At 49.8% G+C, this 18,680-nt stretch overlaps 1 protein-coding gene across 13 annotated transcripts in view; it reads right to left on the bottom strand.

Moving 5' to 3' along the window:
- The window catches only part of adgrl3.1 (adhesion G protein-coupled receptor L3.1), an 86,349-nt gene that overhangs the window by 3,227 nt on the left and 64,442 nt on the right, over window positions 1-18,680 (bottom strand). For 4 of the 13 annotated variants that reach the window (XM_055512221.1, XM_055512275.1, XM_029155010.3 and 1 more), the window contains 12 exons: window positions 16,188-16,310; window positions 15,879-16,087; window positions 14,813-14,989; window positions 13,799-14,008; window positions 10,316-10,536; window positions 8,153-8,219; window positions 7,218-7,309; window positions 5,329-5,497; window positions 3,969-4,148; window positions 3,379-3,472; window positions 1,237-1,365; window positions 454-471 (listed from right to left, as the gene is read on the bottom strand). In XM_055512221.1, coding sequence (XP_055368196.1) covers window positions 454-471; window positions 1,237-1,365; window positions 3,379-3,472; window positions 3,969-4,148; window positions 5,329-5,497; window positions 7,218-7,309; window positions 8,153-8,219; window positions 10,316-10,536; window positions 13,799-14,008; window positions 14,813-14,989; window positions 15,879-16,087; window positions 16,188-16,310 — 1,689 coding nt within the window. The remainder of the gene's footprint in view (window positions 1-453; window positions 472-1,236; window positions 1,366-3,378; window positions 3,473-3,968; window positions 4,149-5,328; window positions 5,498-7,217; window positions 7,310-8,152; window positions 8,220-10,315; window positions 10,537-13,798; window positions 14,009-14,812; window positions 14,990-15,878; window positions 16,088-16,187; window positions 16,311-18,680) is intronic. The other 9 variants (XM_055512369.1, XM_055512354.1, XM_029155018.3 and 6 more) reach the window with 5 other exon arrangements.

The raw sequence follows: 18,680 nt of genomic DNA, 5'->3' as shown, positions 1-18,680 counted from the left end.
CTTCTCTCAATTACAGGCAGCACTGCAGCAATACAGACACAAGCGTCTTCACGTTCGTAAGATCAGTGGTTTCAGAAACACTGAGGGCAATTATAATGTAGGCGACTTTAAGGCCAAGCTTACTGCTTCTCAGCCGCGTTGTCACATGCCATTTTGCTCCACAATATTTAAATCCTGTGAGTTTTAATGGAAAATGGTTTTGATAGTATAGTTCTATTGTCCTAAAAGCAGACTAAGAGACAAATATTATTATCCAAAACAGGATTCTCAAGATGCGTCACAAACTGATGATGATTGGGGGTAAAAAAGAGCGCTCACATGGCCGACGGCCAAACGAAACTGCTGTTTGGCTGCAGATTGGCCTGAAAATGTGAGGCAGAGTGCTTTGGAGGCAAGAAAAGAGAGAAGAAAGTCGATGCTATTGAAGTAGTTGAGTATTAATTTAGCCCATACTTGTGTCTCGGTAAGGTGCTAATGGACAGCATGGAGGAGGAGAGAAAAGAGAAAGAGACGTGAGGTCGTACACGGACAGAAACACGTCTCAGCAGCTACAGAATCAACAGTTGCACAGTAATTGAGGCGCGATGAAAAACGCTCAGTAAAGCAGCTCTGTCTGATTCTTGATTAGCAAAAATATATTAATAATATTTAATATATAGACAGCTTATTGTTAACTGGCCGTTTTAACATTTTATCATTTAATGCAGAAAAAATTAAAAAAACACTCACTTATTACATTTACCACAAATATAAAACATGCACATACCCCACAATACATATATACATTAAAAATGAAACACATGCTTTCAAATGGAACATTAACAAAAAATGATAATATTTCATGGCTCCCAAGTGGGTTGAAAGAAGACAAGGTGAAGTTGCAGTGTGCATTTATAGTAGACAATGAATCAGTATGAAATCAGTAACGTGTTCATATATTGATTCATGAATTTAAAACTCCTGTATAGTTCAATTTCTGTCTCTAAAGTCTTAAACATTTAAAGTTCCTCGACAAGATAAATAAGCAGAATTAAATTACAAAGAAAATGCCGCCTCTACATTTACGCAATGAAAACAGCCCAATGTGAAAGATGATCACCTCAACTGGGAGCCATGATAACACTAGACTACGTGTACTAATAATGAAATTAATAAACCATGCACAACACAGTGATGCAGCGAAAACACAGCTCTAACTTTCCAAGTGCACGTTTATAATAAGAACATCAAGCACACCTTGGGTGTTGTACATGCCCACGGCTGGGTTGTTATAGACTGCAGAGTCCCCCAGGAGAGTGTTATAAGGATTGTTAGTACCATGGGGACGAAGGAGAGCATTAGTTATAAGATGATTAGCCATGGCTCCTGGTATAGGCAGATAGAGGAAGAGAGAGGACGAGCAGCAGCCCAGTAGAGAGAGGAAGAGAGAGGAGAAGCAACAGCCGAGTCAAGAGAGAAAAAGAGAGAGGCGCTCGAGAAAAACAGGCAGGGCAGAGGCAGAGGTCGGAGGGGGGAGCGTGTGGCCGTCGCACCGTGGAGGTAAGCAGGAGGGAAACAGAGGAGGGGAGAGCCAGATGGAGAGCGAGTGTGTGGAAGGAGGAGAGAGAGAGAGAAGGACAAGTGAATCAAACCAGCAAACTCAGTTTGAGGTGAAAGCCAAGGAAAAGCTTGACAAGTCATTCTTGCAGCCACTGCATACAGGGCGAGGGAGGGGGGGGGGGAGAGAGAGAGAGAGAGAGAGAGAGAGAGAGAGAGGGGCAGAACTCGGAGGAGATTGTGCTGCAGTTCAATACACTTGAGCAGAGAAGCATGACTATAGGATAGTTAATGAAGAAGAGGGGCCACAAAAAAACATGCTCCTCCTCCGCGGGTGGGAGACGGATCGCGTAAACATTAAGACGGGAGCCGGATGAGCTCCGCACCACCGGTATGTTCCTCCTCGGGTGCGTTTTATCACCCGGCGCTCGCTGCTCCTTTCCGTTATTGTTGTTAAATGTTACTATTCCCCTGAGATAGCGGTGGCACTCTTCGATTAAAGGTGCGGCGTTCGGCCAAAGGGGAACGACGCCACAACGTTAAACGCTGTTTAACGCCGGTGCTTCAGAAAGCAACACTTTAGTATAAGACGATTTCCATTCATCAGACGTGAGGACGGAGCTGCACAGTACAAACCTCATATGGACATTCATTAATAATAATAATTACTACATTTGCAACAAGTTGTATGTGACTATTACATATATCACAGTAACAGTATTAATAAAATATAGATGCTTTAATAGCCAGGGCTACTTTTAACAGAGCTAAACTATTTTTTACTGTATAGCAGGAGTAATGATGTATTAAAATGTACTTCAAAGTTCAAATGGAAACACTTCCTCTCCATCATCTTTTACTGGACTCCTACTAGAATTTGTGACTTCTTTCATTCCGTCCTCCCTCACTAAGCCACAGCGCGTACAGTACGGTAATCGTTTGAAATCTACCGGCTAAGTAGCTCTCTGGACTATACTTTAAAGTGTGAGGGGGGAGGACGAGGGGGGGGGGTCTTAAGCTCTGCCTCGCTAAGTGTGTGATAATTCAGGCGCTGACACACACCGTGTCTGCTTTAGCATCAATCTGTCATGCTAACAGCTTATTAGTGGCCTGAAGGAAGCCAGGGCCACACCTCGACTTAGCGACTAACAAATGGCGCTGCGTGTGTGTGTGTGTGTGTGTGTGTGTGTGTGTGTGTGTGTGTGTGTGTGTGTGACAAAATGTCTAGCCATTAGGGTGTCTATGTCCTCATTACCCTAGCCCTCAGCCTGCCACCGAAACTCACCGATTCCATTTTTACAGCGTCGGCAGCTCAGAATATAACAGAAACGCGCCGAAAGCCCGATTGCGGCGAGCGGTTCCTTCGAATCCAAGCTGGGTCCCGGCGCGGAGAACGCAGTGAAGATTCTAACGCCGCCGCCGCACCGGGATGTAAGCACATCACTTATCAGAATAAGGGGGCCGCTGACACTCAGCTGGAGCCTTGAACGCATTTTAATTTAAAGGTTTTCTCAGATACAATGCTTCAAAGGTCGACTACCCTTGGAAAGCGGAGCATCCGAGTCTCCTCCCGCTACCTCGGCGGCACCGCGGTGCATAATAAGACTCTAAACTGCTTGATGATTTCCTGTGGCTCGCCAGCGTAAAGTCCTCCTTTCAAGCACCACCAAAGTAGTAAACATCCACTGTTACTTTTTACAGTAGCACGCAGCACCACAATCAGAAGTTTTGACTCCTACCACTTTACTAAGTGACGGCGTGCGCTGTCTGAACCCCCTGCTATCACTAAAGGAGGTATGGTGACAGTGATGAGGATGCAAATGGTAGATATCCCGTGGTTACCTCTGTTGAGCGTGGCAGAGCTGTTGATGTCTCCAGTGATGAAGGAGGACTCCTGTTTCCTCACAGTGTCATTCCACATCCTCCTGATACGACTCTATACGCAGAAGAAGAAGCAGAAAGAGAGCGGAGAGAGAGAGAGAGAGAGAGACGGAGGACGAGTGGACACGGACAAACAGAAGCAGCGGTAATGAAAGCAGGAATGGAGGGACAGGAAGTCGAGGAGGGACGACAAAAGAGGGAAAGAAACATGGTAAGAAATACAACATAAGAGGGTTTGATGTGCAAACGAAGGGCAAATTAGTGCAGGAGAGGCATTAAAGCAAAAGGTAAATCAAGGACCAGCAAGAGAGAAACAGGCAGGAAGAAATAATTACCCGTCAATGCAACTTATAATCCTCTAACTGAGCGTCTGAATATGTAAAGGTGCAAGTCGGGGTTTGGGCTATCTCACTTTCAACACCACTTCATTTTGAAAGCACAATAGGCGACAGTCAACAGGGATCCGCGTGTCGCTTCAGGTTTCGGCAAGTGAGGCTGGTTGAAAGTGATCGGCGATAGCCCAAAGCCCCGCCGGCGCCCTCTGGCCTCACCTGCGAATCGGCCGTGCTGTAGCGTCCAGGTGTGCAGGCAGGTAAGCTCACCTGTGAGCCCGTGGAGTAGCGGCCCGGGGTCCGCGAGGTGGTGGTCTTACTGGACGAGGAGATGGACGTCTCCACGCTCTTGCCGCTGCAGCAGTGCGTGCGCAGGCACTTGCCGTACTCTTTGCGGACCTGGAGCGTTGAAGAGAACGAGAAGCGGCGAGCATTAAGCGTTTAAGTTCAGAAACTTTCCCCTGTCAGCGTCCCCTCTGGATGTCATTACTGCCACGTATTTATTTAAAACCGACATATTCCTTGGGGAAACGTGCGATGCACTGTATACACAGAACATCTGCATTTAGATCCCAATCAAGTCAGAACAAATAGGACTGTAATTGCTTTTTAACAAGCTTGTTGGACTGGCAGGCGTGTGTTGCCACATGCTCTGTTTGAACAGCTGCGTGCTTGAGTTGCTCCATGCATCTTGGGAGAAACCGTGTTGGACCCGAGCCAAAGACAACCTCAGCACTGTTCTGAGGATATCTCTCAGGGTACCTGATCCCATGGCCTGACACGTACTTAAGTGCTGATCACACACACACACACACACACACACACACACACACACACACACACACACACACACACACACACACACACACACACACACACACACACACACACACACACACACACACACACACACACGGCACTTGTTTACCGGCCGCACACTTAAAACCAGAAACTCTCCGTGGGACTGCAGCCAGATGAGAGTATTAAGTGTTTGGTGAATTTTCTGTGGTTCATATCATACCGCTCCTCAGCGCTGACAGTGGGTGGGAGACTCTGTAAAATATCCCAGCATGTGTAGGCTCTTCCTGGAAGCCACGTATGACTCAAATTCAAAGGGATACATATGTACCTGCAGACGTCTCCAATCCTTAAGGCCAAACTCTGAACATATACACGTGTAAAGGCTCCAAACTGGAGCTTTGCGACGACGTGGGCAAACTCCACGCGTGAAATGCAAGAAATCATGAAGAGTATCACTAAACCACGCGCGCAGACACTCAAAGGGGAGAAAACAGCAGTAAGCATTATGAAAGTTCGTAACGAGCTATTTCAGGCCTGATGAAAACAAAACGCTCCCGCTGCAGGATGACAGACCTGCTGGGAGTCTGGCATCTCGTTACCTGCTGTCACAAGCCAAGACGGCGGAAAAATAAAATGAAAAGGTGAGAGAAGTGAGCAGCCAGTAGTCTTGTTAAATGACCAATCAAACCTGTGACAGAGCTGTCGGCGCGTATTTTCGGCGCCGCGCGTGTCGGCGTGTTGTTATTTGTCTGCCCATCACGCCCAGCGCCCCCCTCACCTTCTTCTGTAGTATGCAGTGGAAGATGAAGATGAACATGCCCTGCAGCGAGTTGAAGATGGTGAAGAGGTAGGCCATGATCACCGTGCTCTCGTTTATGTACATGAGGCCGAATGCCCACGTCAGGCCCAGCAGGCACAGCAGAGCGATGGCCCCGATCACCCAGGACCTGCAGAGGAGGACAGCGAGAAGCCGTGAGGTCCGAGGGGTCGAAAAAAAGAAACAAATCACCCGACATCCTACGGGATGACGTCAGAGGCTGTGGTTGATGCATTGGAGCGGGGGGTTAAACAGGGTTCATCGGAGCCCCCGACGCTGTGGGGGAGTAATGGAGGACATGATGGGAGGTTGTGCCTGGAAGAAATATGCTCACACAAGAAGAGAGACAGAGTGGATTGGCTCATTTAGACACCATCTGGGGGGGAGGGGGGGCAGAGGCTAGAAATCGTTTTCATTCTCCGGAGTTGGCCCTGAAGTCTCTTAGCGCAATTGTGACCATAACAATTTAGGTTTAATTAAAGCTTTACAGGCTCCGAACCTGTATTTTAAGTACAGTCCGTGCAGAAGGATTCCTAAAGGCCAAAACGGGGGGAGAAAAGGCATGTTTATGAATTCTAGGTCTGCGTGAGCGCGGCCATGTGAGCGGCTCCACTGGGCAGGACCTCGAGGAACATAGCAGCCATTATAAATGACATTTCCCACTAAAGGTCACAGGTTTGGGGCCGCAGTGATGGCTGTTAATTTGATTGGCCGACCGGGCAGTGATCACCTCTCATGCGAGGGACAAGACAAAGAAAGTGAAGAAGGGTACAGTAGAGGCAGGGGGTGGAAATTAAAAAGGGGGGGGGGTTAGAAGAGCCAAAGAGCCCGGAGGAAGGAGGAGAGAAGGAAGGAAGAGGAGAGTAAGCGAGTGAGACTCAGGTGATTGATTCGATGTTGCCCTCTGTGGCACCATTCAGGCGAGACAGAGCCTCCAATAAAGCTCGTCTGACGACCCTCTTCCATAAAGGGTATATGCTCATCCCTCTCTCCTCCATGCCTCCATTTCACCTCTCCCTCCACTGCCCCCCGAGTCACCGCTTCTATCTCGGCTCCCCCCTCGCCCGTATCTCACCATTATAATACTTCAACAGCACACGGGGTGTGCAGGATATAGGTCATAGGAGCTCACAAATCACACACGAACAAGTGATGCGTCACGTTAGCAGACGGGTTGACGGTTCGTTTAGGGATGTGCAAAGAGCGGAGGCTGGTTTCTACAGACAAATAAGACGACAGGCAAACTGGTGGCGACAAGCGGCCTTACCACAGCCAGTCCACAACAATGACAGCCTGTGAAGGCTTGGAGTTAAAAAGACAGACCACACAAAATGAGACAAACAGGGCATGATGATGATTAATGATGAGTCAATGGACCACAAGGATGGATGAAGAGAAACACATTAAAACATATTCAGCCTTCCATATGCTCAGAAATAAGTCTGGATAAGTTCTTAAAAAAACACATCTGAAATCATCATACGCTAAATCATCCCTTGATTTTCAGTGTTTTCGATTACGTTCCCCCTGAAATGTGCTGAAGGGAAAATCAGCTGGTTTTGTTTCCCGAGCAACGCTTCCCAATCAAAGTCCTACTTAAGACCGCCGCCATGGCAGATACACCGGCGATAATATACGATGAATCAAACGAGCCTGTGGTTTCACCCCGGGAGCCCCTGAGCCATGGCCCGTGAGCCGCTGAATCAGAGAGCTTGTGTCCCAGTCCCGTCTCGTTACGGGAAATCAAGTCGCACTCCCGCGATAATATTTACATAGTTTTAACGAAAAGCGAGAAATCGGAAACCCGGCCTTTAAAACCGTGTGGTAACAGGACGCAGGCGTGTACTCACTTGATGTTGTCCAGGCACCCGGAGTCCGGCTTGAGAATGGCCGTGTGATGGAACATCTTATACAGGGCGATGCCCAGGAAGATGACGTTGAGCTGGGAGACACACAGACGGGTAATATTCGTCAGTAAGCAGCCTAATTACAGACACAATGTCACCGCCGCAATTCGCTCGCACGCGGCGCATATCATTTCATTTTCCCCTGCAGCAGTAATTGGCTCAGGGACGCGGTATCAGCCCACAATCAACAAGCCTTTATGTGCTCAAAATACAGCAGCTTGAGCATCGGGGGAAAAATAGCAGTCATTACATCTGTGGAGGATCATTGTTACAATGGAAATCAAATTCGCATTGATTCTGTTGCTGTTTCTATCGCTAATGCACAGATAGGGCGGTTTAATGATGAGTGTCTGGGCTGTTGTTTCGCGTCTCCCAGGCTGCATGTGTTTATACATCAGAGGTCATGGAGTCGCAGCGTAGCAGCCCCACCTGCGCCGCCCCCACTCACCGCCCCGCTTCCATCACTGATGGCTGAGTGACACCGCTACAAGGAGCGCCTGCATGCTTAGTGTTCATATGGTCTCATTCTGCATATGCAGCACACACATATTTGTGGAACCCAAACTATTGTCTCCGGTGGTGAAACACCATGCACGGACCTCAACACCCACTACGTGCCTCACAGAACAGAACCTTGTAGAGTTCCTGTCATAACCTGTAAGGCTCCTCCGAGGGTTCCAGCTTGTTGGAATGTGCCCGCCTGAGCATTAAATCACAAGTTCACACATAAAGTTCCTTCTGGTTCCACTTACGCTGCCAACGAGCTCAGTGAAACTCTGTAGGACTCCAACGAGACCCCCCGCCCCCAATGTAACCTGTCAATCCCACAGAAACAGGTGGCAACCAGTCAACTCTAATTACACATGCACATGTCTCACCATGATGATGAGCGTCGCAGGGCCTATAAAGCTCCAGATGAAGTACGTATCCAGTCGCAGCCAGCACCTAGAAAAGGACAGACAGAGGAATCAGGGAGAGGACGCAGTGGAATCGGAACCTGCCCCAGTCTGATGGAGGGAGCGGATGGAGGGGGGGGCATGAGGGATGAAGGAGGTGCAGGAGAGGAACCGGCGACCGCACATGCATCACACAGAGGAGGAGACAGCAACAGATGAGCGCCCTGTGATGAATAAACCTCTACTTCCCCCTCGGGGCAGAGATATACGACACGGCCACATACTGGTGGTCGCGAAAATATGACACGTCAGCGTCCATTGGAATCCTGAGTTATGGACGCAGCCTCCACGCCGGGCTATTTACGGGGGGACGGGAGGTTCCGAGCCGCCGTTCGCATCCACACGGATGTGCCGAACGTCATCGAGCGTCTGCGCCCGCGGCCGCGGCGCGAGGAAACGCGGCCGCGGGCGCCCTCCGCCGAGGTCAGACCCAACAGGTTGCAGGGAAGAAGTGCCAAAAAAGGGAGCACTAGAGCAAAATGGCTGACTGATTCATGGCCAACTGCTTTTGAATTATTAATCTTTCAATTTCCACCACATTAGAGAGCCCTCCATTACGGGTCCCTGGCTGTGTCACTGTATCCTCCATTAGGGCTCCTTTGCTAAGTCATAGGCAGCCTCATTACGGGACATGAATGGGACTCAGCGCCACTGGCTAATACGGGGGGAGAAGGGGGTGGGGGCTCCGTGACAAGGTGACACAGCGGGGACGGCGGATGGCATTTGCGCAGGTTTTGTCTCAGTGTGCTATGTCAAACATGATGGGCAGCGCCATTTCCAAGGCCACGCTGATAAATGAATCATATAATTTCGTTTCTGCTCTGAATGGAAAGTACTTTGCGGTGGAAATAGTTATGTCACTTTCCTTTTAAAATCCATGACACCTGGGGCCTTTCAAAGCGGCGTTATAAGTTATTTGGATGAAATATTATTGTGCAATCCGCAGACGTTTCTTCGGTGTAATTAAACTTTTACGCCTTCACATATTCACCGTAAAAGCTCTTCCGTTGCGCATCGCGCCCCGCGTTTTTCTCCCGCGAAACCCGAGGCTTTTGTCTGGAGCCTCGCCGTTCGCCGGCTATTAGCATGCAGCGTGATCGCTCGCCCGGCGCCTGGCATTCAGACTCATGTTTTAATGATCGCCCCGCAATGAAATATTGATCTGAGTGGCGCGCGAGGTGGCGCGGCCTCGGCGGCTAAACGCTGCTAAACTCCGAGCCCGCCCGTTCGCGGCGCTCGGCGAGGCCTCGGCTGCAAATGGCATCAGGTGGCGCAGGGAGAATGTGGCCACGAGGGCTCGTGAATCATTTACCAGTCCTATAGTGGCCTGTCATTTTTCGCCTTCTATATGGAGCCGCTCATTCATAATCCAATAATGAACGCTTTGAATGGCGGCGTCCCCTCTCTGGTGCTTGTGATTTCATAAGCTCGCACATCAGAGGACAGGTCACAGACATGTCTAGGCCGCCATGCAGATGACACCTCCTCCATGCTCATAATATATAGATATGAATATATATGCACTGTGTGAATAAGAGGCTGGCCTCTTTTCAGAGCTTGGTGAATGGAGCACATCGGTCATGTACACGTTCTTTTCCCTCCTGTGCTTTTGTTGGTGGCCTGGGAAACAAATATCACATAATTGAGATGCTGGCTGTGCTTTGCGTGGCCTCGCTGTCTCAGTTTGATCAAGTCAAGCGCACACGGATGTGTTAGGAAGCGACGTGGACGACGGCTCCATCTCCCCCTTCTACCCACTTAAAAACGCTCCTCCTTTCCCTCAGTCTGCTCCACTGTGCACCCCCCCCCCCTTCTGTCCTGTTAAATCCTTCCATATTCACACATTGTCGCTGTTGTGCGCACGCAGGCTCTCTGCGGTGCATCCTCCCCATTCTTCCCCCTCCCGTCTCCCTCTCTCCCCTCTCAACCTCTCTGTACCGACTCTTCAGAAGCGCCACAGCTTGCGGAGTCCACAGCGGCGAACGCAGCCAAAATGACAGCAGGCACTCCAGCCCTCACCCCCCCTCCCCCTCCCCGTCATCCATCCTTTCTTCAGGCGACTCCCCGTCACACCCGCGTCCTTACACTCGGTCAGTGCCGTAGCTCCTGTAGTCCACCGCGGCGGACACGGCCACTATGACAGCAGGCACTCCGTATCCTGCCAGGTAGAAGTACTTAGTCCTGGAGTGTTCGCTCTCGAACACCTCGACCAGCATGATGTAGAGCTGCACCCCTTCCAGGAACATCCAGGTGAAGGCTGCCAAGAAGAAGAAATGGAGCAAGGCCGCGAAGACAGCGCAGGCAATCTGGTGGGGAGAGGAGAAGATGGAGAGGATTTCAACAAGACAGTAACACTTCGCACAAGAGGCCTCAGGAATGGACAGTAAAAAAGCAGAACACAAGCAGCGCAAGTGATAAGGAAGCGAGTCAGAAGGATAATAACTTATCATATCCATGTTGGTGGGGAAATGTGAGGGATTAAAAACTGGGCTGCCAATACCAGGAGGGAGGAAGACCAACAGAGGGAATTCACAATCACAGCGAAGCACAGCGGCAATTACAGGCGACAGAACGAGAGGGAACGCGACGGCCGTTGCTGCACGTCGGCATCTGCAAGTCATCTACGGAGGCAGACGGGAGCCTATAAGTGACACGGCGGCGCTGCAGCCCGGGCTGATTGACCACATTTCAAACAGAAGTAGCGGAGCACTTCCAGAAGGGAGAGAGAGCGGGAGCACAAATTACTTTGCTGCCGAAAAACACAACATGACTTTTGTCAGTGCCAAGGATGAGCAAAATAAGTGGAACCGCTGCAAAAATGACTCAGCCGCCTGCTAAGAAAGAGAAAATCACAGGGAAAACGCGGACGACTCGGCGGTTTCGCAGCTTTTTTAGAAAAGCCAGCAATAACATCGGCGTCTGAAGTTCGCTTAGATATTTGAGAGCGGCGGAAAAGCGAGCCCTGCTTTTACTGGAGCGGCTCTGTATATGTTTAAGTGAAGCAGCTCATTCAAAGTGTCGCTGGCTTTTTATTTAGCCTCTCGTGGAGACATACAGTAATCATCAGCTAAAACCTACACATCATGCACCTGTGGCTGTGCAGCGCGCTTAAAACTGCACTTTTAATAGCAGCAAGTGACGGGATGAGCGGGATGCGGCGGAGTCATAGAAGCGGATGATGAAACCGTCCGGAATGTAACGAAGGAGCAGGAGCAAAATGAAAGAGGGGTATCAAACCTCAAACCTTATTAACGGCTCTCCACAGTGAAATGAGAACAAAAGAGGCCGCTTAAGAAATTAAGGCTGGGAAGGAATGAGCGGTGCGATCGGGCTCATCACATTCACAGAGCGCTCTTATTTGAAGAGTCACTCCTGAATCGCTGCATGTGAGAGCGAACAGGCAGCCGTTTCTAGCGGAGAGACAATTACCTAATGTCTGAGAAACAATGAGTTTAGGGGGCAAGGGAGTCGCTCATTTTCATTTCTAATGATCTTGCGGCGTTGCTTACACACTCTGACGCGCACACAGACACACACACACAGGTAGGAATGCGGCTGCTTACACAACGTCATTTTGTTTCCTGTTGGAATTACCGACTTAACAGGCTGCGAACTAAGCGTTGCTGAAGATGTTAATGGAGGTCACAAATAGTCGCGAGTAATTAACAGGAGCAAGTACAAATACAGCAGCACACACATTGACCCCCCAAACACACACACACACACACACACACACACACACACACACACACACACACACACACACACACACACACACACACACACACACACACACACACATATAAGCAACCAACAAATCCAACGATGACACACGCAACATCGAACGCTCCCTGTCTTTTGCAACAAGGACGACTCCTCATCAATGTGTTTAGATTTAAATATATGATCCTGGAATCTATCCCTGTAGACCGTGTGCAAATGCTTAAACCCAAGGGAGGTTTCAAATCTATGATTGGCATATTGAGCATGTAAGGATTAAACAGCATGGTGGAGAACCAAACCGTACATCAATAGCTATTGGTTTGTTTGTTCGTTTGCAACAGCAACCTCCCACAGTGCAACTTGATTCATTTAAAAAGCAACCACAGCCTCAGGCAAGACAAACTCATATGCCAGCTATCAGGACCAAAGTAATAGATTAGGCTTTGTTATGTGACCGACTACAGCATGTACAGTATGTTTAAATGATCACACGCCAGAAACAGACACACCTGCATTTAGGAATGGACCTTACAGGTGAACTGGTTATTAACAAACAGACAGAGATCAAGCAGAGGGTTTTCATTTACAGTAACTTTGGCTGTAATGTTATTTTTCATCTTCAGTTGTGAGTAGAAAATGAACATTTAGCCCAAAATTAAAACCCAGATTCTGGTTAGTGGAACTGACTAGTTAAGCTGCAAAGTAGTAAAAGGTCTGTGGAACCGACGCCCCATAGGGACACAGATCATGCTGTGGTTATTCAAGGGCTTTGCCAGAGCAAACATTTCAAACTTAAAGGCGCACACCCGCCTGCCCATATTTCCATGCTAACTCTCCTCCAGGCAGCCATGTGTGGCGGAGCCTGACAAAGCTGTGACCCAAAATGGCCAAACGAGTCCTCCCTCCACTGGGCCGCGTTTACGAAAGCTTCATTACCTTGCAAATACCCCCCCCCACACACACACCACCACCGCCACCACCAGGATTCCCTGCAAGCCCGAAGGGTAATGACTAACAAATGCAACCAAGGACTGAATCAGTTAAGATAATACAAAGCTTTAATGCATTATCTTGCCCCTAAGCAGGTGAATGTAATGTGCATTTTGCATTGTGAATTATTTCTGTTGCAACTGGGGCTAAACTCAAGAACAACCAAATTAGTTTTTGCACTCTACATATTTACTATATTCATGCTAGTTTGTCATTTAGGGAGAATATAGGATCGCATATTGCAGCAGCTGAATTATCCCCAAAATAGAGAACAATTAATGTGTAATTGTGTAGCGATGCTAGCACACACGGTGCTGGTAAACAGGCACGCCAGGAAAGTTTGCCCTCCTCTCACTACCGGTGGGAAACAAACTGCATAATGGAGGCTGGTTTGAATCAACACGTGATTTGTTTACGGGCCACACAGGAACTTTTCTGGCTTTGATTTATTCTGGGAACGCTGCAAGCAGCCAAATCCGCTCCTTCTTATTCATGTAGCTGAAATGTGGTTAACCGCTGACAGAGAGTTAGTAAACAGCTCATGATGAACTCTGCCAGCGATGCGCGATCAGCGGTGCCGGTCAGCCACGCCAAGCCTGCGCCAGCACAGCGGGGACGAGGCACAGTGTGAGCCGAGCGGGCCGATCGGCCACAACATTACCACCGTCTGGTGGTGTGGAGCTGTGTAGCTGCAGACCATCAGCCCATGCTGACCGGCCCGCCACAGTCAATTAGCTTCTATCGCATTCATTTATTCTGGAAATCACGGGCCCGTCCAAGCTTAAAACCAAAAGGCAAGGTGTCACACACATGTACAGTACATCCAGACTCCAGAACCCCCCCCCCTCTTCTTACTGGCTGATCGGCCCTGTTTATCCCGACCAGGAACAGGGACTCGGCGATGAAGAGGCTGATGCAGAGGTTCTTGTGGATGGTATTGCGGTCGCTCTGCAGCCCGCGGAAGAAGCAGAAGGTGAAGATGCAGATGAGCAGGCAGACCAGCGACAGCAGGATGCCCACCCACGTGATGACGTCCAGCAGCAGGTCGTGCATGCTGCCGGTCTTCTGCGGAGAGAGAGAGAGAGAGAGAGCGAGAGAGAGAGAGAGAGAGACGCAAGCTCCAGTTGACGATTTAAGGTCAGAGTCGTATTTTGAGCCGTTGCGTGCGGGCCCAGTTTGTAAATGCAACCATGAGTCATGTGGCCGTAATGTGAAACCCACTGAATGCATACTGTACAGAGGCAAACACCCCCCCCCCCCCGGCTGACGTGAGCCGGGCGCCCAGGGCCGCGGCGCTACGCTGCGCTGCACAGGTGTGCCGGCTCTATCCATCAGCGTCCCGCGACCTGGCAGGCGGAGCGGTGCTCAACACGGCGCCGCTGTGATGGATCTACTGCCCGAGCCCCCTCACACTGCGCTCGCACGGCGCTGCCGAGCCGGCCCTGACCGTGACCCGTTTAGAGGCGACACACATCCTCCGGCCCCCGTGCGGGAGAGGCCGAGCGTCACGCGGAGTCTGGGGTTACGGGAGCGCTCGCTACGCACGCAGGAGACGTCCAAATAGAAGCAGACGAATAATAGAAGCTGCAGCTTCGAAGGGGATGGATCTGCTTCAGGAAACCAGACCTTCGTAGACTGAATGAAAGCACATTCCTGTCATCTGGCTTGACGAATCAATTGAAACAAGACGTCTGCCAAGTCACTTCTAAAGACTCTGGTCAGTTATGATCTATTCTCAAGATGTGGCCTTCTTCTCTTTCTCCTCCCTCCCTTCTCCGGAGTCTGTTAATCAAATGCTGAACAGCTGACCCTTTGATCGAGCCCACCCCCCCCTCTGGCCATAGAAACAGATACACAGCACACGCCTACCTTGACCTCCACATGGGCCATGAGCACCGCGAAGCTGGTGAGGTGCGTGCAGGAGCAGCTGGTGTGTGTGCGGTTGGTGGCCAGCAGACGACAGTCCTGAGTGGACCAGAATCCCGTCATGGTGCGCTTGGAGTAGCTCCAGAACGAACAGTTGGGATTGAAGTTCTCTTCCGAATGCTGGGGGCAAGAGAGGAGGAGGAAGGGAGATGGTGAGGAAGAAGTCGAGAGGGAGGGATAGGAAAGAGGGAGAGTGGAGGGACGCAGGAAGGCGGCGAACAGATACTTAGTCATGGGGAGGTAGGAGGTGGAAACGCGGAGTGGTGGGGGAGCCAAACGAAGTGAGAAAACCAGTGGGAGGAAATGGTGGAGAAGGGACGGAGAGGAAGAAACACAGAGAGGGAGTAAAACACACACACACACACACACACACACACACACACACACACACACACACACACACACACACACACACACACAACAAACAGAAGGGACAGAATGAGAGAGCGCAGCAACAAACAAACAGGGAGCCGTGGCAGGAGGTGGCGGCGCTGCGTCCGTGCTCGCTGCGAGAGATGCGCGAGTGTAGGAGCTGCTCGTGTTGTGTAAACTGAGGAAGTTGTGTGTGTTGTGTTGGTAAAGTTACTCTCGAAATGAGCAAGCGAAGCTGCGAGGACCGGCTGCCAACGGGCTGGATTACCAACCGGATCAGCCATTGTTTGATGATAACAAACTTAATCTACGACTGTATGTAGTTTACTCCATCTTATCAGATTTCATTTAGTTTTATTGATTTCTATTGGGAGAGTCTTCCCAGACTGTATTTGCTATAATGATTGTTTATTGATTTGCTTAGTTTTACGAACTTCATTTGCATTTTATTTTACTTTTGCTGTGTTCTTTTATCAATGTTCCATTAATGCTATTAGTGTGTTTGAGGTTTAGAGAAGTACTTAACATTAGTAGACACAATCATACAACAATAATAGTCTTGAATCAACATAGTGAACTATAGACGTATAGAATGTAGATTGCAATGAGAGTATGACAGTGCTGGTTCCTCACTCACCTCCTGCAGGTGTTTGACAGTGAAGACCACAGGCTCAGACAGGTACACCTTGTTGCTCTCTTTGTTAATGGAGGCCGTGATGACCGGGGAGTTGACGATGACGGAGTAGTTGGGGTAGACAGTGTCGCCGGCCAGCCTCACGCTGGCGTTCTCGGTGGACAGGTAGGAGCCCAGGTTCCTGTACAGCACGAAGGCCATTCTGATCTCACCTGCGGGACGACAGACGCACGCGTTAGGCCACAGACGCGGTAGCGAAGGAAGGCGCCGGCCTTCGAGGTCAGAGCAAGAGGAAGCGGCGTGGTCACGTACCGTTCCTGCCGTGCTGCTTGAGCGTGCTAGCGGACAGCTGGATGGAGTTCCCGTGAAGCTCCGACTGAGGGAACGCCAGGTCCGCCAGGTTCCCGTCCGTGCTGAGCCTGGCCACCTCCAGTTCTGCAACACACACACACACACACACACACACACACACACACACACACACACACACACACACACACACACACACACACACACACACACACACACACACACACACACACACACACGGGTTTGTTTTGCAGCCTGCTGTAATAACCACCGTGAAGCACTTCGTTTTCCCACTAAGTGTTTCGCGGCACAACAAAAGAGCACGAATCCTGAAGCGATTTCGAGCTTCAACTAAACAGAGAAAATGAAAAAACTGACGGGCATCAAAGCGAAAAAAAACTTAGAGTTTTATACCATAAATGGAAACAATGTCTCCAGGCAACTGGCCCCAACGCATCAAGGAAGGTAATCCAGCCTTTCTCTTGTTTTTGTATGAGTCCAACTTTCTTTAGCACATCGCTGGCGTGTAATGTAGCAGATAAAGGTTCTAACTGAGGACTAATTATACCTTTGGTCTATCGTTATCTTGCGCTTCTGAGTGATTTGGTGATTTAGACAGAGCTTTCATGGCAAACGCAGCTCTCTGATCAAATAAAAAAAACACACAAGGACATGCTTGAATGGAATTGGGAGGGTTGGGGAGGTGGGGGAGGGGGGGAAGGTGAAGGGGAGGAACTCGTGGAGTTCCGGGTGGAACAGGTCGGATTCAAACCCCGTCGTAAACACAGACGCTGATGTGCTAACGCTCGCAGGAAGAAAGAGGAGGCGCCGCACGCGAGCCAAACGGAACAGCGGGAGCGACTCGTGCGTTAGCGCCGCGACTCGTGCGCTAGCGCCGCCGCGACCCGCCCGTGCACGCGCCCGCACACGGCGGCGGGATATCAGCACACGCTGGGTCTAATCTAATTAAAGCAGCCTTGTCATGACAATCCTCCCTCGAAGAAACACAATTGTTCATTATCGTTATCACACACACATGCGCGCGTGCGCACACACACTGTTACTGCCGTGTTATCCCTTCAAATCACTGTTTTGGTTCTATTAATAAGACTATTTATTCATCTGCTTAATACAGTGCCACACAGTCACACGCGCAATCTAACACAATAATATCACCTACAGTAGCTGCCATGGCCTCCTTTTAAGCGCATCATTGAAATAATTTATTCTCGTTGCTCAATCGTCTACATCTGTGAGCGCGAAGGTGGAGAGAGAAAGAGGGGGGTGGCGAAGGTGGAAAAAAGAAGCAAAGGGAGAGATGAGAGGCAGTGAGGGGCCAGTTATGAATAAAGGGGAGATAATCGCGGTAATTCTGCCTACTGGATTAGCTGGAAGGGAAGATTAACGGCACCGAGAACGGGAGGACCGCGAAGGCAACGTTTCCCAGCGCAAGAGATCATTTCCTGTTTGGGAGTGCTTCAAAGACGCGCTAACCTACATGTTGATGAATGTTTATGTAACCACGTTTGTGTGTCGCGCTGAGGCGGGAGGAAAATTGGAGGAGATACAAGTCTTAAATTACGTAAGGTGAAGTCGCGTGGGACGGCAGAAGGAACAGGACCGCTCGTGATGAGGGGGAAACACCGAGATGCTGAACGCCGTCCACGCCGTCGGGACCGAAGCGAAGGCCTCGCCAGCTCCGCTGACGTAAAGTAAATAGTTGTTTCACGTTGATTTCATTGCTCGGTGATGTGAGAGTGAGCAACAATCACCCTCCGAGCATCATCTGACATTCCACCATCGCCCTCGAGCCCCTTCACCTCCCGTCTCCTCCTCCTCTCCGTGATTTTTCCTCCTCTGATTGAGTAACATGAGGCCACTAGAGCCGAGGAAAGGGCGAGCGACGTGTGGGGAACTTTAAGATACAAAATCAAAAGGGGAGTAAACAGGAACATAATCAAGGAAAACAGAAATGCGAGCACTCATTGGACGAGCACAACGTTATGATCATCTAACGGCGGGAAAAATAACTTTTTTTTTTTTTTTTTGCTTTCCAGTATTTTTGCTGTCTTCCTCGGCCGAATGATGACAGGATCAGTAAGAGAAGATGAGAGGGGATGATGGAAGGGGAAGAAAGCGTGGGGAGAAGAAAGCGATGTGCTCCACACCATCATAACGAGCTTTGTTCTGCTTTGTCAATTCTGTCCACAAGTGGAGGGAAAGTTAAAAAAAAGGAAAAATACATAAATAAAAAATATCGTCTCTGGCAAACAATTCGGTTTGAAGAAGCCTTGAGGCCATGTCTTCCTCGTGTTTCATTGCATGAGGGTCTCTCTGGGTTTGACCTTTCAAATTCTCTCACGCAACATCTTGAACTTCTTCACGGTGACCTCGCTTTGACAGGTTCACGCACCTGATTTCCATAACGGGCCGGGCCCGTGAAGGCGGCGGCAACGCCGGCGCTGCCCAACCCTTCGGCGTTTGTCAAGGAATACT

This window comes from Betta splendens, chromosome 1 (genome assembly GCF_900634795.4).
Source record: "Betta splendens chromosome 1, fBetSpl5.4, whole genome shotgun sequence".
NCBI classification, from domain to species: Eukaryota; Metazoa; Chordata; class Actinopteri; order Anabantiformes; family Osphronemidae; genus Betta; species Betta splendens.
This window is presented reverse-complemented; position numbering and strand designations above follow the sequence as displayed.